At 42.7% G+C, this 21,529-nt stretch overlaps 1 protein-coding gene across 5 annotated transcripts in view; it reads right to left on the bottom strand.

Annotated features, from left to right (window-relative positions):
- Positions 1-21,529, bottom strand: part of COG6 (component of oligomeric golgi complex 6) — a 39,004-nt gene that overhangs the window by 12,219 nt on the left and 5,256 nt on the right. For 4 of the 5 annotated variants that reach the window (XR_004953426.1, XM_036228949.1, XM_016143839.2 and 1 more), the window contains exons 4-13: positions 18,346-18,404; positions 13,554-13,665; positions 12,317-12,399; positions 11,913-11,983; positions 11,257-11,350; positions 8,154-8,288; positions 7,989-8,080; positions 6,576-6,640; positions 4,134-4,225; positions 2,895-3,012 (exon numbers count right to left, since the gene is read on the bottom strand). Coding sequence is in view for 4 of the 5 variants with exons in the window: in XM_036228949.1 (XP_036084842.1) it covers positions 2,895-3,012; positions 4,134-4,225; positions 6,576-6,640; positions 7,989-8,080; positions 8,154-8,288; positions 11,257-11,350; positions 11,913-11,983; positions 12,317-12,399; positions 13,554-13,665; positions 18,346-18,404 (921 nt within the window). In the remaining variant the exon portion in view is untranslated. The remainder of the gene's footprint in view (positions 1-2,894; positions 3,013-4,133; positions 4,226-6,575; positions 6,641-7,988; positions 8,081-8,153; positions 8,289-11,256; positions 11,351-11,912; positions 11,984-12,316; positions 12,400-13,553; positions 13,666-18,345; positions 18,405-21,529) is intronic. The other variant, XM_016143840.2, reaches the window with a different exon arrangement.

Here is a 21,529-nt window from a genome sequence, read left to right as displayed (position 1 = left end):
TTGTAGAATTATATTTTCCAAGATTTGAAATGGCCTACGAGTCCTAAAAAAAAGCCATCCAGAGACCAGCACTTCCCCTGATTGTAGAACCACCCCCTGGGCCGAACCTTCATTCAGATGGTGGGGCCTAGATGCACTTCCCACCCGGCGATGGGAGACTACGGGCCACCGCTCACAAACGGGGAACGGCCCTATGGCCACGCGGAGAGCTGGGTCCGAAAATTGGTGCGAGTCTGAACCTCTCAGACTGAGGTTGCCGACAATGGGCTGCCATCTAAACTGCGCAGTGCCTGCCACCGACTGCGGCATGCCAGTGCCAAGTCATCGTCCCCATTGGCTGGCACCACTATGGCCGAGAAGGGCCTGTCAATTTGTTCAAAAACATTTTTTCATAGTACTTACAGTAACAGAGTCAGATTTTGTAAGTGAAACGAAACCCGGTACTTAGAAGTCCAAGTAACAGACACAGTTTTGCATCGAGTAGATAGAAAGGGGTAGGAATTTTAAAATTCCAGGATTTATGTTACGAATTTTTATGTAGAAAAGTTTATAATACATCAGTGGCACTGCGCTGATATGTCGGAAAATAATACTACACAAATTTAAAAGGCAAATGATGACCTAGAGGCAATATCTGTGGTATGAGTTAATATTCTTAATGCCTAAAGAATATCAGATAATAAAAAGATACAACCTAGTAGAAAAAGTGGCAAAGAACATGAAAAAGAAATCCGCAAACAGCCAATATATTTTCAAATGTCAATTCTCATTAGAAGCTTTGAAATGTAAATGAAAAAAATGAGACTTTGCTCATAGCGCTAGCGAAGGCTTTTACAGCGCCCGGACCGACGTGAGCGAGGCCGGCCCCTCGCGCAGGGGGCAGCGCGGCAGGGCGGAGGAGGCAGCGGAGGAAGGAAAGTGCGCGCGGCTGGCCGAGGACGCGGGGGCTGCTGGGCGCCAGGCGGCCTTGTGGAGCACGTGACGGAGTGACAAGGGCACAAGAGACCTAACAGTACCGGCGAGATAATAATGGGCCACCGGGAAACAAATGAAGTCATTCAAGTAACGGGTACCTATGGACACCCTTGTGAGCTGGAGTCCAGAAATTTATTTATTTAACCGTCTTAACCACTTTTAAGTGTACAGTTCAAAGGCACTAAATAGAATCGTCCTGCTGTGCAGCCACCGCACATCCACCTCTGGAATTCTGTCTTGGAAACCGAACCTCTCCACCTGGTAAACAAGAACGCCCCGTCCCGCCCGCTTCCCGGGCCTGGAACCGCTCTCCACCTTCCCTCTCCGCCATTCCACTATGCTGAGCACCTCACACAGGTGGAATCGGGCACTGTGTCTTTCGTGACGGGCGTATTTCACTTAATATATCCTCAGGGCTCTTGCATGTGACAGCTCAGTCAGAATTTCCTTATGCACCCATCCGCGGATGGCCACTTGGGTTGCATCCACATTTTAGCCATTGTGAATAATACTGCTCTGGCCATGGCTATGTGACTATCTCTTTGAGACCCTGTTTTCAATTCTTTTGGGTATGTGCCCAGGAGAATTTTTGGGTCATACGGTAATCCTACTTTTATTTTTTGAGGAACTGCCACACTGTTCTGCACAGCAGCTCCGCTATTATACATTTCCACCCATGGTGCACCGGATTCTAATCTCGCCACATCCTTGCCAACATTTGTTATTTTCTCGTGGGTTTTTTTTTTTTTTTTTTTTTTTTGGTAGCCAGCCTAATGGGCATCTTATTGTGGTTCCGGTTTATGTTTTCCTAGCAATTAGTGATATCAGGTTTTTGTTACTGTTGAGTTTTAGGCGTTCTCTGTGTATTCTGGATAGAGGTCTGTTCATGTTCAAACTCTGTATCATGCATGATTTTTAAAAAATTGTGTCTAAGTAAAATCTCATATAAACATATATATATAACCAGAACTGACTGAGTGTTAGTAAACTTCTGGTGCAAACAGAAATACATACAACAGGAAAAAACCCAAGATTCATAACCCAGCTCCACAAATTTATGGTGCTTTTCCAATAAATCTGAGTCATGTGTGGGTGTCAGAAAGCAAAGTCCTATTAAGGCCTCTCTTGAGATTAAAAATATGACAACTGACCAGGGACTCGAGACAGGGTTGCTACTGACTGCTCCGCACTATAAGACCTGTGCATAACATACCCAGGCTATTAGATATAGCAGGAAAATTTTTAAAAAGCAGCAGCAGCAGTGGCATGGTGATAATGATGCATCCTTTAAAAATTTGAATCTTTAATAATAAAACAGAAATAAAGGACTTGATCACGCACACCCATCCCTCTGGGCCCAGCCACAATACGCTGCTCAATTAAAAACATTAGCTCTCCCTGGACTTCTGGGTTTTCATTGTTCTTATTTGGTTTTAGTGGGGGGAGGTTTGTTATCATGTTTGTTTTTACAATTAATTATAGCATTTAGCTCAAAGGAGCATAAATTTCATTAGGACATAGCTGGACCATCAGGGAGTAAAAATATAAGTGAGCTATTTAGAAAATGCATTGAGTAAGAAAGAGTTCCAGATTTTTAATCTGTATGTCATTTTAGCCCTGACCTTTATAGTAAGTTTGACTTGGTTACACATTTTTGGTTATAGAAAAATGTTCGTCAGACTCGGGCTTGAGGTTCTGTCCCCAGTTATGCCTGGCTGTCGGGCTGCTCCCAGATCGCAGACTGCACACCTTGATGCAGAGCGCTACCCCAAAATGAATTCTGTCGTCCACAGGAAGAACTCAAAAGGACACTGTGCGAAATGGGAAAAGATCGTCACCAGTGTAAAAACAGCGAAACGACATTTCTGAACGTGAAAGATGCACTCACATAGTTCAAGAACTACATTTTTCGAACATACCTTGTCCATTAATTTACTTGCATGAAGACTCAAGCTATTGAAGAATATTTTTTTGCTCAGCAAATGCATTTCTTCAATGGTGGTCAACAATGTAGCTGCATTATTTCCAACAATGCCACTAAAAGCAAAGGACATTTTAGGTCGCAAAACAAGCTAAAACAGTTTAGTTCTTTAGGTGAGTACAATTCTTTAGAAAGATCTAGATTTAAATAAAAGTCTTTATATAGAATATAAAATGTGAATTAAAAATGATCCCTCTAGTTTCATATAAAAATGACAGGTTTTTCTCCCTTTTGAGTTAGGTAATGAACAAATGAAAACAAACTACTATGTTTTCGACACTTCACAATCTCGTTTAGAACAATGGGTGAGAACAGACACTCATAAAATGCAAGCTGTATTTCTGCTTTTCCTCTATTACAATAAACACACGTCTTATTTATTCAAGATCTAATTTTAAGGAAGCCATTCCGTCAAGAGCTCTATTGATAAAACATTTAAATTTTATTAATACTGAGTTATTCTTTTAATTAAAACTTTCGTACCATATCAATAAACACACTTATAAAGTTTTTGAAGTTTTTTATACAGCTACCTAAATAGCAGCATATTTAGATTATGAAAAATCTGATATTTTGAAATGATTATTAGCACTTTCTATAATTCTCAACATGCTATTACAAGAACATTTCTTGGACCCAACCAATGAGATTTCCCATTTTTGCCAGGATGTAAGACAAACATGTATAAAACAATTCCAAACTTTATTTTCCTAATTCACATACCGAAAGTGATTTTAAATGTTTTAAAAACTGTAATTCTCAAAGCCTAAAAAGCCTATTATGATGTTTGGAATCAAAATGATTTTATTCTTTTCACCTCTACATCAGAAACTGAGTTAGATTATCTTCAGATAACAAACGTCATGCGGTACCATCGCGGGCCTTACTCCATACTTATAAAATCTCAAGTTGTCCTGCGCTACCGCCGCGGGATATGCCCTTAGCTGTGTGTTGGCAGCTTCCAGCACTTGTGTTTCTGAAGCATGTATCACCTTCTTAGCTTAGGAAGCCTACGCCAGCACGACTGAAATTTATTGCTTTTGAATCATGGTAAGTGATAAATTTCTACCTAAAATTTTAGAGGACTGACCCAAATAGTGACAAAAAAATCTCTGTGTTTTAACTGAAACGAGATATTACATAGGATTTGACAAGTATACTTAACCGTTCCACTTACCTGATCGTATGATGGTAAAATTTAAGGAGGTTAGAAATTTTATACAATAAAACTGCCCCAGGTTCGGCGACTATTACCTGTTCAATTCGAACCTATTAAAAATGTGAGAAACATATAAAACGTTTCTTAAAAGCAAAACTTTTCTTCATTAATCACGTTATAAATAGCATTAAAAATGGTAAAATTTCATTACTGTAGAGATTACAAAATTCCTTCTAAATTTCTGAATATTAAACCATTGAGGGGTGGTAAAATAACAGAAATGTTTTAACACAGATATACATACTCTACAAAAAATGATCCATTACCCACAGAATTTGGCTCAACATGGTTGCTACCAGAAATAATACAATAAGTTGTTTTCCACCAGTGTATAATAGAATTTAACGTAGCACTGAATCGCAAAGCAACTGTTACATTCCTAAAAAGACTCTCAGTGAAAACATACGGCACTTTCAGCAAACATTCAGAAGAAAAGAAAAGAGTTTTTATCTTGAAACTATTAAACCCAGTTACTTTTTACATTAATTAGTGAATAGGAAAACAGACAAATCTTAAACTAGGACCAACAGATTTGTCTAATTATAAGATTCCCAGGACATTATCAGATCGGGTTCAAGATTAACTTGATCTGGCTCAAGATTAACTGAGAGGAATCTCTTCTAATTAAATTCAATCCCTTGCTGACCTTTCTTTTACTTTATATTCCCCGATTAATGAACATAATCTAAACCACACTGATATTTGCTGATTTACACACTGTATTCATTCTGAGGCTGCTGCTTACATTGTGCCTTGTTTCCTAACTAGATTCTAAACACAAACGTGTGTTTCCTGCTTCTTTTACACGTCTGCGGTATCTGGCAGAACAGTACATACACAACAGGTGTTTAATAAATGCTTTTAAAAGGTGAAATTTCTCTGTACTTAAGATTTTAGAATGTGTCATAACGCCAACAAATGTGATGTGCTAAAATGTTATAAACGTACATACATGAGCATACGAAAATCTCTTATAGAAATTAACTGAACTTTACATTAACGTTTATGAAACTGATACACCTGTTGGCATAAAGTATTAGTCCAGCAAACTATCATAATATTATAGATGACGGACAGCATTGGAATGTCCTATTATAATCTCTTTCTAAATCCAAGGCCTCAGTAGGAACTTAAAATTATATACTGTAATTTAACAAGTGATGTTTTCTGAACTTTAATAGCATCAGGTAAATACTCTTCATTCCGACTCCCTTGAGAAAGAACGTGGGAAAGGACGGGAGGGAGGGAGGGAAAGAACGAAAAAGAGGGCAGGGAGAGAGGACGGAAGGAGGAAAGGAAAACCACCTGCGCCTCTTTCCACACACACAAAGGTTTTGAGAAAACGTGGCCTTCTTTCCGCGTCAATGGAAGCAACAGAGGAAGGCTGACAAACCAGGAGATCTGTGTGTAACACGCCAAGACTGGTTGGTTTGCACACTGTCTTAGGACGGCTATATGAGAGGTCAACCGTTTTCAGCCAAAGCCAACAGCCAAAGGAGAAACAAAAGAAGAGAAAACAAAAACTAAAGTCCCAAGGTGTGTCGTCTGAGGTTTCCTTGCCTGGGACAAAACATTACAGAAAATCTTAAAAACGACAACGACAAAAAATTAGTTTTAGAACTTAGTTCTTAGTAAGAATAAATCGTAACTTCTGGATTTTAATTTCTAAACAGTAAACTGAAGTCGGTCAACAAGGAAAAGTAAACCAACAATTACAAAGTATTGTAGACGCATCGATAAAGACGCGCGGCAGGCCCAGCAGACGGCAGGGCCGACCCGCTCCGCCCGCCCCGGTCGCTCGGCCAGGCCCGACCGCCCCCGACGGCGGGTCGCTTCTCACACAGGTCTGGGCGAGCAGAGCCAGGCACGGCCGAGTCAGGCAACTGAACAAGTGAACACGGTTAGGCGGCCGCGTGGGGATTCTAACACGAGTCTGACTGCAAGTTCTGGTCCCTGTGTTCTAACTAGTAGAGACAATGACACACACACGTCATTATTTTACTGCTGGATTTACCATTATTTGTTGCTACAACAAAAATTTACTATGCTTGAAGGAATAAAGTAAATGGAACATATTCTTAGCAAATCTCTGTTAAGGATTCATAGATTAGTTATTTCAATTCAATACACTTTTTCTCAACCGATGAACTAATTACTATGAGGAACATAAAAGGTAAAAAATAAGTCAATATATACAAACTGAGAATATTTCAAATTTTCTTTCTCAGAAAACTGACAATGATTATTTTATAAGTCTCTTCTTATCCTGTAGGAACATTACTGTTTTAATATGACAACATTACAACTTTAATTCGAGCTGGTATCAGTGCCTTTAAACTCATAATTAGGTAGTAATTTGACCAGATACTACATAACATACACAAAAACAAAAGGTTTTACCTTCAGAGGCCTGCACACACCCTCAGTGATATGCCCGACGACTTCCTGAATATTTTCTTCAACACCTGCAATTAATTATAACATACCTGAAAAATTTTTTCCCATATTACACTTTGCTTCACATACCTTCAAAAAACTAACACACAGTAATACATATGAGAAATAGCGCTAATAAATTTTAAAATAACCTTAATAAAATTTTATTTTTGACATCTTTTATCTATGTTAATATCTGAGTCTAGAGTCCTGTTATTTCATTGGACTGCTGATTTATAAAATGAATGTTATTTTTTGGTAAAAAAAAAAAAAAGGAAATATATGAGTCACAGCAAAAAAAAAAAGACTAAAACATATTAATAATCGAAGAAAGTGATGTAAAGATGTAGCATTTGTTCTACATCTTATTCTAGGCAGTGATGGTGAACAGGTAAGCCAAGGGTATAAAGATGGATACCACACCTTGGAATCTAAAGGAAAACAGACATTTCCTACATGCTGACTACGTATCAAGTTTGGTACCGGGTACTTGACATTTACTGCTTATAACCAGACGGTGAAAATGAGGCTTGGGGAAATTGAGGCATTCCCACGGAATAACCAATTCCACCTAAGTTCAAACTAATTTCTTCCCTCGTCTTCCAGCTGTCTCTCATATACTTTACTGAAACATCTTCTGAGAAATACTCTCTGAAACTGAGTAATGAGGATAAAAGAACTTTAAAAAGTGCGACTTTGCGCGGCTCCAACAGCAGAGTTGGAAGCGAGGCGGCCGCCCCTGCAGGCCACGCGCCGCCGCCCTCGGCGCTGCTCCCCGCTTCCCGTCGACTCCCCACTAGCCCCTTCCACAACTCTGGTCTTAACGCAGTCACAGCAAAGGAGACTCGGAATCTTGGCAGCAAGAGACACCGGTGACTCATAAAGTCTCTTTTCTTCCTTGCGATTAAGGCCAAAGTACATTCAGTGCATGGGTAATTATTCAAAACGCTTTATAAAGTCACATGAGAATGAAAAAGGGGCTTGGGGAGCAGGAGTGGGGGAATCTGCGGCTTAACGACCTTAAGTCACTCGGCCTGTTTCTGCACACATTACGTGACGATGACACGGCCTTTGCCCTTCGAGTGCTGAGGCCGGGGTGGCCTGAGACAGCGCGGGCCAAGGCGCCCAGACGTGCCCTGAAGGCGAAGGCGCCCAGGCTGGACGCGGACGGTCGCGGGGCCCAGGGGAACGGTGTGAGCAGCTGTGTGACAGGATGAAGGTGACGAGGACACAGTGCATCAGCAGCAGGACGGGGGGCTCGGAGAGGGGGCCTTCCTGGCTGCCCTGCACCTCGGAGGTGACAAGCCCGTCTCTGCGGAGAGCACGGTGCGGGCGTCAGTCCCCGGCTCAGGCGCCACACGCCAGCCGGACACCCACCTTGCGCGGTCACCTGCTTCAGCAGAGCCTCCAGGTGCTCCTTCTCAGAAGCCGTCGCCTGATGGAGCCACGCCAACATGTCGCCCACGTATCTGATGGAAAACTGAGCGTCAGTAGAGCCCCTTCCAGGGAGCGTCCCGTGCCCGGCGCCGGGCCCCGCCGTACCTCAGCGGGTCGTGCGAGTGCATCTCGATGGGCCTGGGCGCGCCCGTGCCGCCGGGGCCGCCGCGCGTGAGCGCATCGATGAAGCCGCGCACCACCGTGCTCCGCCGGGCCGTCCCGAACTCGTCCAGGGTGTACCTGCCAGACACGCGCCGTGGGCGGGGTGTCGCGCCGCCTCCTGACCGGGCACCCGGCCAGCCCTGCGACTTCCGCGGCCAGCCAGACGGCGGACGCGTCTTGACACAACTCTCTCAAGCAACACCGTTTTCAAACGACAACCAGAAATGCTAATGAATAAGATCACAATGAAACATCAACCTAAACGTACTTATTTTCACTGCTCATAAGAAAGAACGCTGGGATCTGGGCTCAATCACAGGGGCAGTGGCAATAAAAAGAATTAAAAAAATAAAGCAGTGGATTTGGTCAGAGCAGAAGGCGAGGCGGGCGTCGGGGCCCAGCAGGGTCAGGCCCGACGTCTCGGCTCACGCCAGGCCCCAGGTCCCAGGCCCAACAGGCTGAGGACCACTGTGATCCAAAACATGAGGACTTCCCTTCTACACTGGAAACCTGTCCTCTACACATACGATCACAATTTACCACCGAAATTTGTCCCAAACATACTATCCATATTTAAAAGCTTATTTTGACTCCAATATTAGACACATCTGTTTCTTAAATTTACTGACCACCTACGCATACAGAGCAAATACATTCCTTTTACATGCATTACGTGCCATCAGCTGTGGTCGAAAGGGGGGGGAGGCTTTCTAAGGTGGGAGAATTTTTGGAGTTGGGAAGCTTTGAACCGGGGGTCAGACAACTTGGGGTGAAGCTGCAGAGTGGTTCGAGGGGTCCGCAGCACCCACTTCTGTGATTAAAATCAACACGAGCCCCATCAAGGCTGCCATCCCTCACACCCCTCGCCCAACCCAAAGCTCTCTTTTAAAAAAGTACACAGGACAACAAAATATAATTTAACAGCCCAATGTCAGCAGATTCTACACCCATTAACTTTTAACTCCCTAAACAATATTCTAATAGATATTAAGAATTATTTCATTACCTATAAAACTTCTCAAAAGTTTCCAAAGAATTTCCTAGGCTATACTGCTTCCTTTAATAAATGCTACTGACTTAATAAAAAACCTGCGTTGGTTTAAAAGGACTGCTCGCCAGTCACCTGCTCCTAATTCTGTGTGTTCTCAGGGGAATGGGAACGGTCTTCATACTGCCTGCAGCGGCCCACCAGCAACATGGCAAGGCGAAAACACGAGCTCTGCTCACCTGCACGGCTGCCCTGCATTCACTTTCTACTTTTAAAAAACAAATTAGAACCAAAATGCTTACTTCCATTTTTTCCCTTAAATTAAAAATGTTGAGTGTAAAAAACACATTCTTTTAAATGACTGCCAATTCTATGAAATGACTTTTGATCCAATGACTACTTATCATGGCACAAAATTCACAAACTTCTAACTTTTTAAATATATAAAACTGATGCTTACTCTTAGGACCCAACTAACCACAGTAACCAGAAGCAACGTGCCTTCTGTTTCCAGGACTGTTCGCTGTGACCACCCTGTATGTTAGAAACCGCTGGCATTTTAAATGGGGACAATCCTCAAGCCTGACAGTGGAATCTAATCTGTATAACATATGTTAGATTGTTTTTTATATCTAACTATAGTAAAATTCTGGTAGAAAAGATAAAACAGCATAAAATCCTAATATAACAAGAAATACATGATGAATGAAAAAGTCAGTATTGCATGTATTACTACATTTTTGAATAATTGATATTATTAAGGACATCAATTTTTTCATTTTCACTTAAATTTCTTTTAATCTATACTGAGTTTATCAGAAAGATGCATTAGCGTCCCAGCTGTATACTACCTAACAAAAGTTGAGTATGTTGACTTTCTACAAAGGCTTCAATATCTGACATTTTCTTGTACCTGATACATACGGAAAAGCCATTACTACACACAACTGAAAAAGTTCACACAGTGCCATCTGGTGGTTGCCACAAACGGCACAGCCAGGGCCAGAGTCGCAATTAGCTGCTCAAGGCACACGTCCCTCCTGGACCACGGCTTGCAGCTGCCCTGCCCCTCAGCCTGGGATGCTCAGCCTGGGCCCCTCAGCCTGGGATGTGCTCGCAGCCCCTTCTCCTCGGAAAACGCCTGTTAACCCTCCAGAACTCACTTCGCGTCCTTCCCAGAGGCAGCTCCCCCTGACGCCCACCCTGCCCCTACCGCGGAATGCTGGAGGCGCACGGTGCCTCCCACGTGGCCTCTGAGGCTACGTGTGACTGCTGCTGTGTCCAGCACCGGAGACTCTGTTGATGACGGGGGGTGCTCGGCCACCAGCTCCAAGGGCACCAGCTCCGGGATGCGGCTTCCACACCGCTGTCTGGGGTCTAGAAGCTCACGACAGGCTGCCTGCGGCCCAGGCAGAGAGCGGAGCGAGGGCGCCTCTGGAAGCCCGCGTGGCGTGGGACAGGCCGGGCGCAGGGCAGGGGTGAGGCCATGCAGAAGCCCCTGTCTCCTGCCTCCCCAACTACAGCTCCCCAATTTTCATACTGTTCCAGGCATTAAAAAGCATTTCCTCCTATTTTATATGAGAAATAAAATAAAACACAGAATGATAAAAACCTGTAAAGAAGCTAATGCATAGGCTCTTCCCTAAGACATCATCACGTCTCTGGGCTGGCCTGACTTACAAGGTCAACGGTGGACCTTTTCTTGAATCTTGTTAATAGAATCCTCATTTAAAATTTTTTCCCATCTCCATATTCCCCAGGGCAGGCCTGCCACAGGAGTTTTACTCAGAATTCCAAGGCAGTCAGTCATGACAGGTCGGGGAAAACTCCTAACATCAGAGGTAGTCCAGACACGGGCCACCGCGGTTCCCCGCCAGGCTGCTCTTGGGAGCACGTGACCCCAAACGCACGGATGCCAGCGCTGACGCACACGTAATGAGGTGAGAATAAGTTATTCACATCACTCAAACCATGGTATAGGAACTTGATAATACTGTGAGTTAATGTAAATCATTGCAGAAAATGTAGGGTTTTTAAAATTAGGAAAACGTCACCAACTTGTATAAGACAGGTCTGTCCTGCAGGGCTTCCATCGCCTGAGTCAATACCGGAGAAATGTCACAGGATTCCTGGGTCAGTGCTCTGCATTCCCCTGAAAAGTAATTAACATTATAGCCCTGGTTAGAGTCAGGTAAGCTCAGATTCTAAACTTTAAAAACTCTACACTGAGTTTTCTTTATGTTATTATTCTAGTCTTAACCATTAAACACTCAATGAGCGTCCGCTATATTCACAGAGCTTCGAACTTGTCCGGGATCCCCAGGCACCTGGTGTGTGATGCCAGGGAGCAGCTGTGCTGCCGCTGGCCGCTAAGTTTGTGGCAGCGTCTCGCAGCGGCACAAGAAAACTAGTTCATTTATAACACGGTTATGTAAATAACGGGAGATGCCTAATCGACTTTAAAATAACCTAATCTAGATTAAATAATCTAGAAGTACTGACTCTATTTTTTTATTCTCATCCTTAATCGACATACTGTTTGATCGCAGATGTTCATGATACAAACGCAAAGAATATGTTCAAATGCAAAGTCTATTTTCTTTTTAAAAACACTTTTGATAACTAAAATAAGAATATGTCGAATAGGACCACGTGAAATAAAAACCCCTAACCCTGATAGTCACAGCCCCGGACACACGCGCGAGACCACGCACCTTGGGCCCATCGGTAAAGTCCTTCGTAAGCTGTTTCTTGAAGCAAGGCCATCTGCTCCATAATTTCTAAACTAGAAACAAAGATTTATTATAATTTAAACTTTCAGTCAACAGCTACATCTAAGCACCTAATTATTTTATTTAATTATAGGATGTTAGCTACGGCATGTTAACTTTTTATCATTTTATGGACTGATTTTTCAATTTTTTATGATTAAACAAATGTCACTTAGTTATCCAATTGCTGTTTTACACATCAGGATATAATTCCCTCCTTATCCAAAGATAAAGATTAAACTTCTGTTTCACAAAATGTCAAGCAGTTTCAAAAAGAAGCTAGACTGTTTTTTAAATTTTGGGAACTTAAAGAGGCAACGCTGCTATGAATTGGAAAGGCGACTCACCCCGCTGTCTGCTGATTCGTCCGCAAGAGAACTTTGACGTCATTGTGAATCTGCTTCACTCTTCCCAATGCCTTGAAAAAATCCTTTAAAATTAAAAATGCAGCTATAAAATTTCCATGTTTTGGGGTAAAGTTACATTACACTGAAGTGTCACCGCAAAGGAAAATCACATTTTCACCTGCTCTCAATCTCCCTACACTGATCGCAGCCTTCTCTACGTTTGTATGTGAAGCGTAACAAAGTTTCCACACTGAAACGTGCGTGTCAGCCGTGTGCGCGCCACACGCCCAGTGCACGCGAGCGGCGGGCACACGAAGCGCTGGCCCCAGGGAGCCTGGCCTCTGAGAAAGGGGCGGCGGCCCAAAGACGACCGTGCAGGGGCCGCGCGCCACGCGGCTCAGGGCGTGGACATGCGTGGCGCCCTCATCACTGAGGACGACGCTCCACGCATCTTTTATCTGCCTGTTCTCGCCCCCGTCGATGAGCAGACCGCACAGCTGACGCACAGAAGATGCTCATTAAGTATACGGGAGCTGATGCAGGCTGAACCCCAAGATTTTTTTCCTTTAGAAAAATATACTGCAGTCTTGGTTTCCAGATAACCAAATGGTGTTCTAACTATGAAAACAATGATGTGTTATTTTTCTTTGATGAACGAAATTAAAAAAAAAAAATATCACCCTCCTCGGATACCGTTTACTATGCCTGCCAAGTGGAGGAGAGGGGAGAGGTCAAACATCTGGGATGTGCAAAGCCCCTCCAGCTAGGCGGGCAGCAAACGCCAGTGACGTCCCCAGACTCCTGCAGGACACGTGCCTCCCTCCCACGCTGGTGGCTGGTTCTGCTCCGCCCCGACGTTACACTGTGAGGCGTGAAGGAAAGGGGTCCGGGGGAAGGACCATAGCTCCTACTTCACGACAGCGAGGCAACGGCAGATAGCTAGTTAGATAATTAAAGCATATTCTGTTTAACTGTAGATCCAGGCTAATTTATAAAACAAGCAATTAACGAGGTTAGAAATGGTTGACAAAGGACTTGAGATAGAGGTGTAATGTAGTTCTTCCTTATAAGCCTTTACTCTTCTGAAAAAATATACATGTATTGTTTTGATGAAATAAGAATTTAAAATATGCATCTTAATTCCCGAATTTAAATGGAAAAATAAAGCCTTAAAAAAAATGCGTCTATAACGTGTGTAACTGCTACGCTTTAAACGATCGCAGCGAAAGCAAGGCACCTCGGTCACAGGCCCTTCTCTCGTGCCCCGGAGGAGACTCATTTCTTCAGACGTCAGCTGGAACTTGGACAGGAACGCGTCGGCAACCTGCGCTCGTATTTCCAATCTCTGACTGCAAGAAAAACAAGTGACAAAATTCAAGAACGCCAGGCATTGGCATAGCTGTAAATTAAAGGTGTGAAAGGGTCTCGAAGTCTCATCTCTGCCTGGAGCACCGGAAGCTCAGGCACGCAGCAGGCAAGGCTGCCTGGCGTGGTCCGCCTCGGGTGCTCCCTGAACACAGGGAGCGGAGGGAATCGTTAGGGAAAGGAAAGAAGTTCACAGTCACTACGAGTTCTCAGCCACTTGCAGGTCCTTAAATAGTTCACCCTGTAAGAGTAATCATGTTATCTTACAGAACAGAAATATGCCCACTTTCAACTATTTCCTTCTCAGTCACTAACAAATCCTAAGCCTTTGAATTTTTCACACGAAGCACACAACACCCCAAAATCAGACCTACTTTTTTTAACGTTAGGCTAGTGAGAGAATAACTCATTTACTAATGCCTCACAAATCTATAAAGTCACTTCTCCACGTCTGTCTCCTCTGCTTTTTCTGCATATTATGGTAAGAAAAAAGTTTTAGAGTTAAATGATCTGAATGCAGCCTATTTAGACGAGTTGCAGTGATGAGGGACGGGCCCGCTCCAGCCTGGAACGTGGCCTGCAAAGTCCTGATGGCCTGAGTGGGGCCACCAGCTCACGGCCAGTCAGGGACGCAAGCCGCCTGTGCAGAACCTGCGACTCCCGGCTTCCAGAGCTGAGGTGTGGAGATAGATAAATGAGGTTGTGTTTCACCAGTAGTCACAGGGCAGTAACATTCTACAACCCAACACTATTTAAAGAGTAAACAAAGACAAACGCGAACACTCTTTGTGCAGACAAATGCAATGCATCCACTGTCTTTGTTTTGTTTGTATCCGGGTTGTGAGGTTTTAAATTCAGAGTCAAACGCTCCTGCTGAATGAATGATATAAAAAGTTAAAAGGAGAAGTCCTCCAGGTGGCAGTAACATCTGTTCACCTAGAATGAAAATGCAAAACACCTAATTAAACCCACACAGATTTAAATGGTGTTATGTCCTCAATCATCTTATGACTGATTATAAAAATTTACCTAACAGGTTGTGTTTTACGCTCTTGGATAAAGCTCCAATCATCATATAGAGGATATCATTCAAAGTCATTATAAAACTTCATAAAATTCTGAGGTGATACAAATTAACTGTTTCAGCTAAAATCTTTTGGAGCTTCTTCTGGATCTTTAGAGTCTTCACTCAGCACCAAGGAAAATGAATCTCTTTATAGCTCCATTTTGTTTTACACATTTTGATCACAATCCTTTATCATTAAAATTCATTCCAATTAACATGGCTATCTAAGACTGATTCATGAACTAAAAACTTTGAACCATAGGCTCTAAATATTCAAAATATTTGGTCCAAAAATATGTTTACCAATGGCCACACTGCTAAAGCAAGGGTTTAGTACCTCAAGATGACAACTTAACGTAGTGACGGAATAAATTCTAACATATTCTAAAACTCATGTTACTCCTTAGTTTAACCGTATATACTCTTCCCAGGTAGCAGTTCACCACCGTTCCGGCAGAACGTTACAGCTGCATGGCCCGATGGTCTGGTCTGGGAGTATCTGTGCAATCACATGACATTAGTGGGGACCTCTAAGGCGTCAGGGCCCTAGGCCCGGGTGCGACAAAAAGCACTTATGACGGAGACCCTGCCCTTGTCTTCCATCACAGTTGTATGGTATCTTTTGAGGGATTTGAAATAGCTAAAGAAAAACATGTGAAATAAATGTTAAGACAAAGCATAAATGGTTATTATAAATAATTTCTAGATTATTTGAGATGTGTTCATGTAATCACCATATATATTATGTTATATAATATATAAATACGGCAAAAATATTTTGTGAAATAACTGCAGTAAATAAAAGTAGTAGATATTTCTATATGTACTATAAGGTATTTTAAAGGTACAAAACAGGCGTTGTAGAAAAATATTAGAGCAACCCTGGGGGCACTCGTTTTAAAAACCACTACACACACCCAGGCATGGGTTCTTCAGGGCACGTGTTCACATACTGCCTGAATACTTAAAATGAACTGACCACGTAATCTTAATAATAATTCCTTCAAACTATCCCAGGACATGATGTATAAATCTTGTGATGCTTCTTTTTCGTCCCTGAAAGTATACCTCTGTCATATTTTAACTCTACCTTCTAGGCTCACCTCCACTAAATAATTTCAAAATAATAAGAAAAAAGCTAACAGAAAAAAATGGGCATAAGATATAATCAAAATTTAAGTGAAGAAATATAAATGGCAAAACCAAATGAAAAAAGTGCTGACTCACCAATATTTGATGAAATGTAAGAAAAAGTGTGATACTATTTTTTACCTATGAAATTGGCAAAGTTTTTAACGACAATGTACCTACTGCTGACAAGGATTTAAATAAGAGACATTTTCATATATTGCTGATGCTGTATAACCCTTTTGGAGACACATTTAGGCAACAGACATCAGAATATATTTTCTTAAGTTTCTACCATGTGATTCATTAATTATAATTCAAGAATATATTCTATATCTTAAGGAAATAATCCAAAATGTACATAATGACTTAAAAACATTTATCAGATCATTAATTTTAGTAATGGAAAGAATACGAATATTCAATAATTCAAGAATGCTTAAACAGACATTGGTTTGTTCAAAAGACAAACTATAATGTCACCATTATAAAAAGTTTTTCTAAATAGAAGACTTAGGAAAATACACACAGAATAGTAAGTAAATAAAGCGAAATATGACTTCGAACATGTTACTCGCTCTAGGAAGAAATACACCAAAATGTTAAGAGCAGCTGTGTCGGGTGGAAATTAGATCTCATTCCAATTTTCTTCTCTAAATTGTATACACGTGGATGAGACGGCGACAAAGAAACCGGGCCTGACGCTCCCCGCCCGCACCTACGCTTCCGTGATACACTTTCACACGTGTTTGTGCAAATTCCACAGTGCCATATTTTTGTGCTCTCAGATTCAAAACCTGCATTAAAGTAGTTCACAACAAATAACAATTTAAAACCATTAAATAATAAAATGGTAAGACAGACAGAAACGGAATGAGAGTAACAGCTCAGGAGAGCCGCTGCGGTTAGGCAGGAAGCGGCCCGCGCCGCCGGCTGCCAGTCGGCGCAGAGGCAGGACGGGCTACGCGGCTCTATGCGCGACAACAGGGGAGGAGGACGGGGCGATGGCCCGCGCCACAGGGCAGGCGGCGGTCAGCGCCGGCGCAGCCACCGAGCTGTCACGGCGGCCCGGGGACACGGGTGTCGTTCCCTTTCACCAGATGTGGAAAGCGAGGCTGTGGGAGGTTAACGAATAGAATTAGAAATCTAATGAGCTCTTACCCAAGATTTGGGTTAGAATTCAGGTGTCTTCAAAGCCCACATTCTTTCCGCTTTAACACATTATCTCAAAAATAAACAGAAACATTCACCAGAGACTAATTTTCTGAATCCAGAAAAATCTGGCGGTGGGCCTTTACAAGTGCTAATAAAATATATAATGAACAGTAATTTTAATAGTATTAAAAATACGGAAGTATGCTTGTGTGGACATAGCCTTTCCTAATCGTCAGTGAAGCACATCTGACTGTCAGCTACATATATATGCAGGGAACTGTTAAGCTGCAGTTCTGTGAAGACAATTCTGTGTCGGACTTTACCTATTAGATCATCGACTGTCACAGTGACCAACCTCCACACTCCGCTGGAACAACATTCATGGCATTTATACATCTGTCCGAATGAGAATGTTATCCAAATAAGCCCACAGAATTCTATTTTTAAAGTTAATTACATGTTTAACAAAATTCCTTGTAAAAAGGAAAGGTACTATTTAAAAATGGAAAAATACAAAACAAACTCTCGGCCAGCTCCAAAAATCTGCCATCAGGATTTCCGCTATGGAATTTTACTGAGCTACAGTCACACAAATGTCCCCTTGGCACAGCATATCTGTTACTCTTGGGATACCAAAATGTCACAAATTTTGCACTTCCCAAAAGCATGCCAGGCCAAAACGCTTTCACAGGCTTACGAAAGCAGTGAACGTAACTGAGTAAGTAGCTTTGAGGAGACGCGAATCGAAGCACAATGTTCCGACACACACTGCCCCCTGCGGACGTTAATCAGCATCCCACGCTACGAGCTCCACGCAAGGCTTATTTTCCAGTTTGTAGTCCGTGTCCTTTCCTGATATTAGGAGAGGTGCGGTCCACAGGCACTCAGCAATTTTTAGTGCAATTTACGATGTGTTAGGCCCAGAGACATACGGAGAATGAGAAACTGTCACTGTTCTCAAGGAGCTCAGTTTCGTAGGAAAAGAGAGACAAACCAACAACAAATTATAAGAGACCGTAAGACACTCTACGACACATGAATCTATACTGTAGCCACCTTCATTCATGTATTTATTCAGTCAACAAATGTTCTTACACTTATTTGTAAAGTACTACGATTGTGGAAAAATGACTAGAAATATAAAAAGCACCTACATTTTAAAAAGTGATCATTTTTAATTCCATAGCAAGCAATCAACAATAATTTTGAATCATGCTTTCTATTATTTCAACTTTGATTTGGTGTTATCCATAATTTTCTTTCCATTTAATCTCCAAATTACTGAAGAGGGTAGCAGATAAAACAAAAAACTTACCTTTCAGCTTGAAGCTTGGTTGTTTTTACTATTAAATCTTGAGTCTGTTCCTTTGCTGCCTAAAATTATAAACATATCTACTATCAGGACATTTCAATTCTATTATACTTCAAAAAGCTCATACTACCACTAACTGGAGTTCAGACTTATTGCAAATGAGGTCACACTCCAGAACTCGGAAGTTTATCAAGTGCCCAAACAGTAACTGAAATAATGCTTCGAGGCTCACACGTCACCTCTACCAAGAGGAAGGCGTCCGGAGCTCTCGCCGCGCGCACAGTGCTAGGGCTCCCGGGACAGAGAAGGCACCAGGATGCCACGCAGCTGACGCTCCGCGAAGCACTGCGCGGAGGCGGAGGACGATGGCCACGACCTCAGGGCGCACACGCTGCGGGGCACGAGCCCGCGAAATGGGCCGCGGCGCTCGCCACAGGTGCCCGTGGTGCAGTCAGGTCACGCAGGCGGCCCGCCCCGCAGGGCTTTGGTGACGCTTGGGGGCCGCCCTGCCTAGGCGCACGGGCTGCTCCTGACCCTCCTCCCCGCGGCCGGAACTGCGCGCATCGGGCGTCAAACCAGAACTGAGAGCGCCCCATCCACGACCAGGCAGACACGTAGAAAAGGGACCGAAACAGAGACGAGTTTAGTGGGTCAGATTCTCTCAAGACCCGAACGCGTGGCAGCAGGGGAGCAGCAGGTGGCCGTGAGGCTGCTGGAGACACGGGGCCCGCGGGCTGAGGGGCACTAAGGGAGGCAGAATGACGGACACGGCAGCCAGCAGCGGACAGCGCGCAGCAGACGAGAACGCGAAGCGGGCGGTCCGTCTGCTCAACGGGGGCCGGGAGGAGACACCGAGGATCCTGGCTGCCGCCACGCTGCAGCCGTGCCGCACCGCGCCGCGCCGGGTCCCCGAGCCCGCGTTTCCGGAGCTGCGTTAGGCCCCGACCCGCGGCCCCGGCCCGGGCCGCGCGTCCTGGGCTCCTGAGGCCCAACCCTGCTGCGAAGCGCAGGCCGCGGGAAAACCGCCCTACCGCTCGCACGCGTCCTGTGGGCGACAGAGCCCCGCCCCCGCCTGTGACCCGCAGCCAAGGCCGTCCATGCCCGCGGCCGGACCTGAGCCCAGGTAACTCAGGGCCGGAGCTTCTAAGGAACGGAGCGGAACATGGCTCCCCGTGAGCTTCCAAATTCATTACCCCTTAAATCCAGTAGCTTCCTCAAATGCTTATCCTTCCTAATGTCATTTTGCTTTAAAGATCCACCTCCACCCTTTATCTTGCCTCTTACAATTTATTAAAAATACAGTGCTATCTCAATTCTAAAACATATTTACATTTTAGAAATACCTGTAAAAGAGTACTTCACAAAAGCGATATCATAAATGCTTACTAGCTTCTTTTTAGCCTCGATCATTATTAAATTCAGGGCATATCCCACAGATGACATCATCTATTAATTGCCAAATAAGACAATCACGTACAATGTTACATAATAAGGATTTTTGCATATTTTCTTACTCTTCATTTAAAAATTGTTTAATAATACTTGTAAAGATTATTATCCTAAAAGTTTCCAGTCTTAAATGTTAAGAATGGTTATTTCTCATTAAATAAACATGTGACTCTAAATGCAATTTATTAAAGGAAAACCATAGCATATAAAAAGTTATTTTAAATCTGAAATGAATCTCGGAATAATAACTTCTAAAATGTCCCAAATCCAAAGCATTTTAGAAAATATCAACTAATTAAATTAGTCCTTTAATATCCAATAATGAAAGGGGGGGCACCAAGAAAAACTTTTCTTTACGAATGAATCGACAGTGTGAGCGAGCACTATTAAGATTCCAACGACACTGTAGCCAAGTAAATTAGTTGGTGCCGATGGGTGAATAACAACATTCGAAACCGTGGATCTAGTCCCCAGGAAGCTCAGAATCAAACATGACCGCATCCCACACACGAGTGACACGCATGGTTCTTGTCCTTGTCCGTCTGAATTACTTCGCTTCGGTGGTGAGCACGCGATGCAGTGCAGATGGCGCATCATAGAACTGCACACCTGCGACATAGGTGGTATCGAACACGCTTAAACATTCACTACGAAAGGCCAGGAGGGAATCTTTTGCAAGTGAAGAAAATGTTCTACGCCTTGACTAACGATGGTCGTTTCGTAGGTGTATAAAACTATAAAATGCATTGATTTGTATGCTTCCAATAGATACAGTATTACTACATATAAATTATGCCTCAAAAAAAGTTGATGTAAAAAAAAGTTTACGCCATTATAGGGGAAAAAAGGAACTGGGGCGCAAAGAAAATACAAGGGACGAGACAGACGACGCCGTGATTTAAAATAAACTGTTTTGGAAATACATGGAGCAAAACCACTTTGATCTCTGACACTTAAAAACAGGTATGATAAAAAGAACAAACTATAATTACGGATAAGAAATAGAAAATAAGAGGCATTGCACTGAGAACAGACGAAACTGGGTAATCTAACACGATATGTAAAACATTACGAAACGAATACGAGAGTCTGACATAGAAAACCTTGTATAGTTTGAGAAAAGGCATTAAACCATGGAAGCCAAAGATGAGAAAAGGAGATTTTAAAAAAGTTAAAGAAAATTATCAAACAAAATCAAACACTAAGCAACAAAAATAGCATGTAAAAAAAATGTGACAGGGCAATAATAATTAGCAAAGTTTACATCATCAAGTTTTGTATAATTAACAAGGATCTAAAGACTGGAAAATAAATATGCCAATAATATTTGATATATTAGTAAGAATATAAACATTCGGACAAGACTAGGAAAGCTAAAATTTTAGAAATAGGGAATTCACTAGTTCTGCAGACAGAATACCCAAGTATCTACCATTATTTTGTGGAATATGCATAGATTATTGATTCTTTCTAGAACCGCTGTAGCTGTCAATAGGTCTAAGAGGATCTTAGCGGTAAAAATATGAAGGCAGTAGACAGGATGATGACTAACTCTTAGGAGAAACCGCTTCTATGCATGACTCTAGAATTACACGACAGCCGGTAATTAGGGTAAACGCCACCTCTACAGCCAAACTAGAGCTTTAGAAAACAGACTGCTTTAGTAAAAAGACTGAGTAAAATCATATTTATTTTCTTCATTTTTTTTTTAGGCTAAGCATGAATCATATTTAAGCTG

The sequence above is a fragment of the Rousettus aegyptiacus genome, unplaced genomic scaffold, assembly GCF_014176215.1.
Source record: "Rousettus aegyptiacus isolate mRouAeg1 unplaced genomic scaffold, mRouAeg1.p scaffold_m13_p_11, whole genome shotgun sequence".
Classification (NCBI taxonomy): domain Eukaryota; kingdom Metazoa; phylum Chordata; class Mammalia; order Chiroptera; family Pteropodidae; genus Rousettus; species Rousettus aegyptiacus.
The sequence above is the reverse complement of the archived record's forward strand: the minus strand, read 5'-3'. Positions and strand labels throughout refer to the sequence as shown.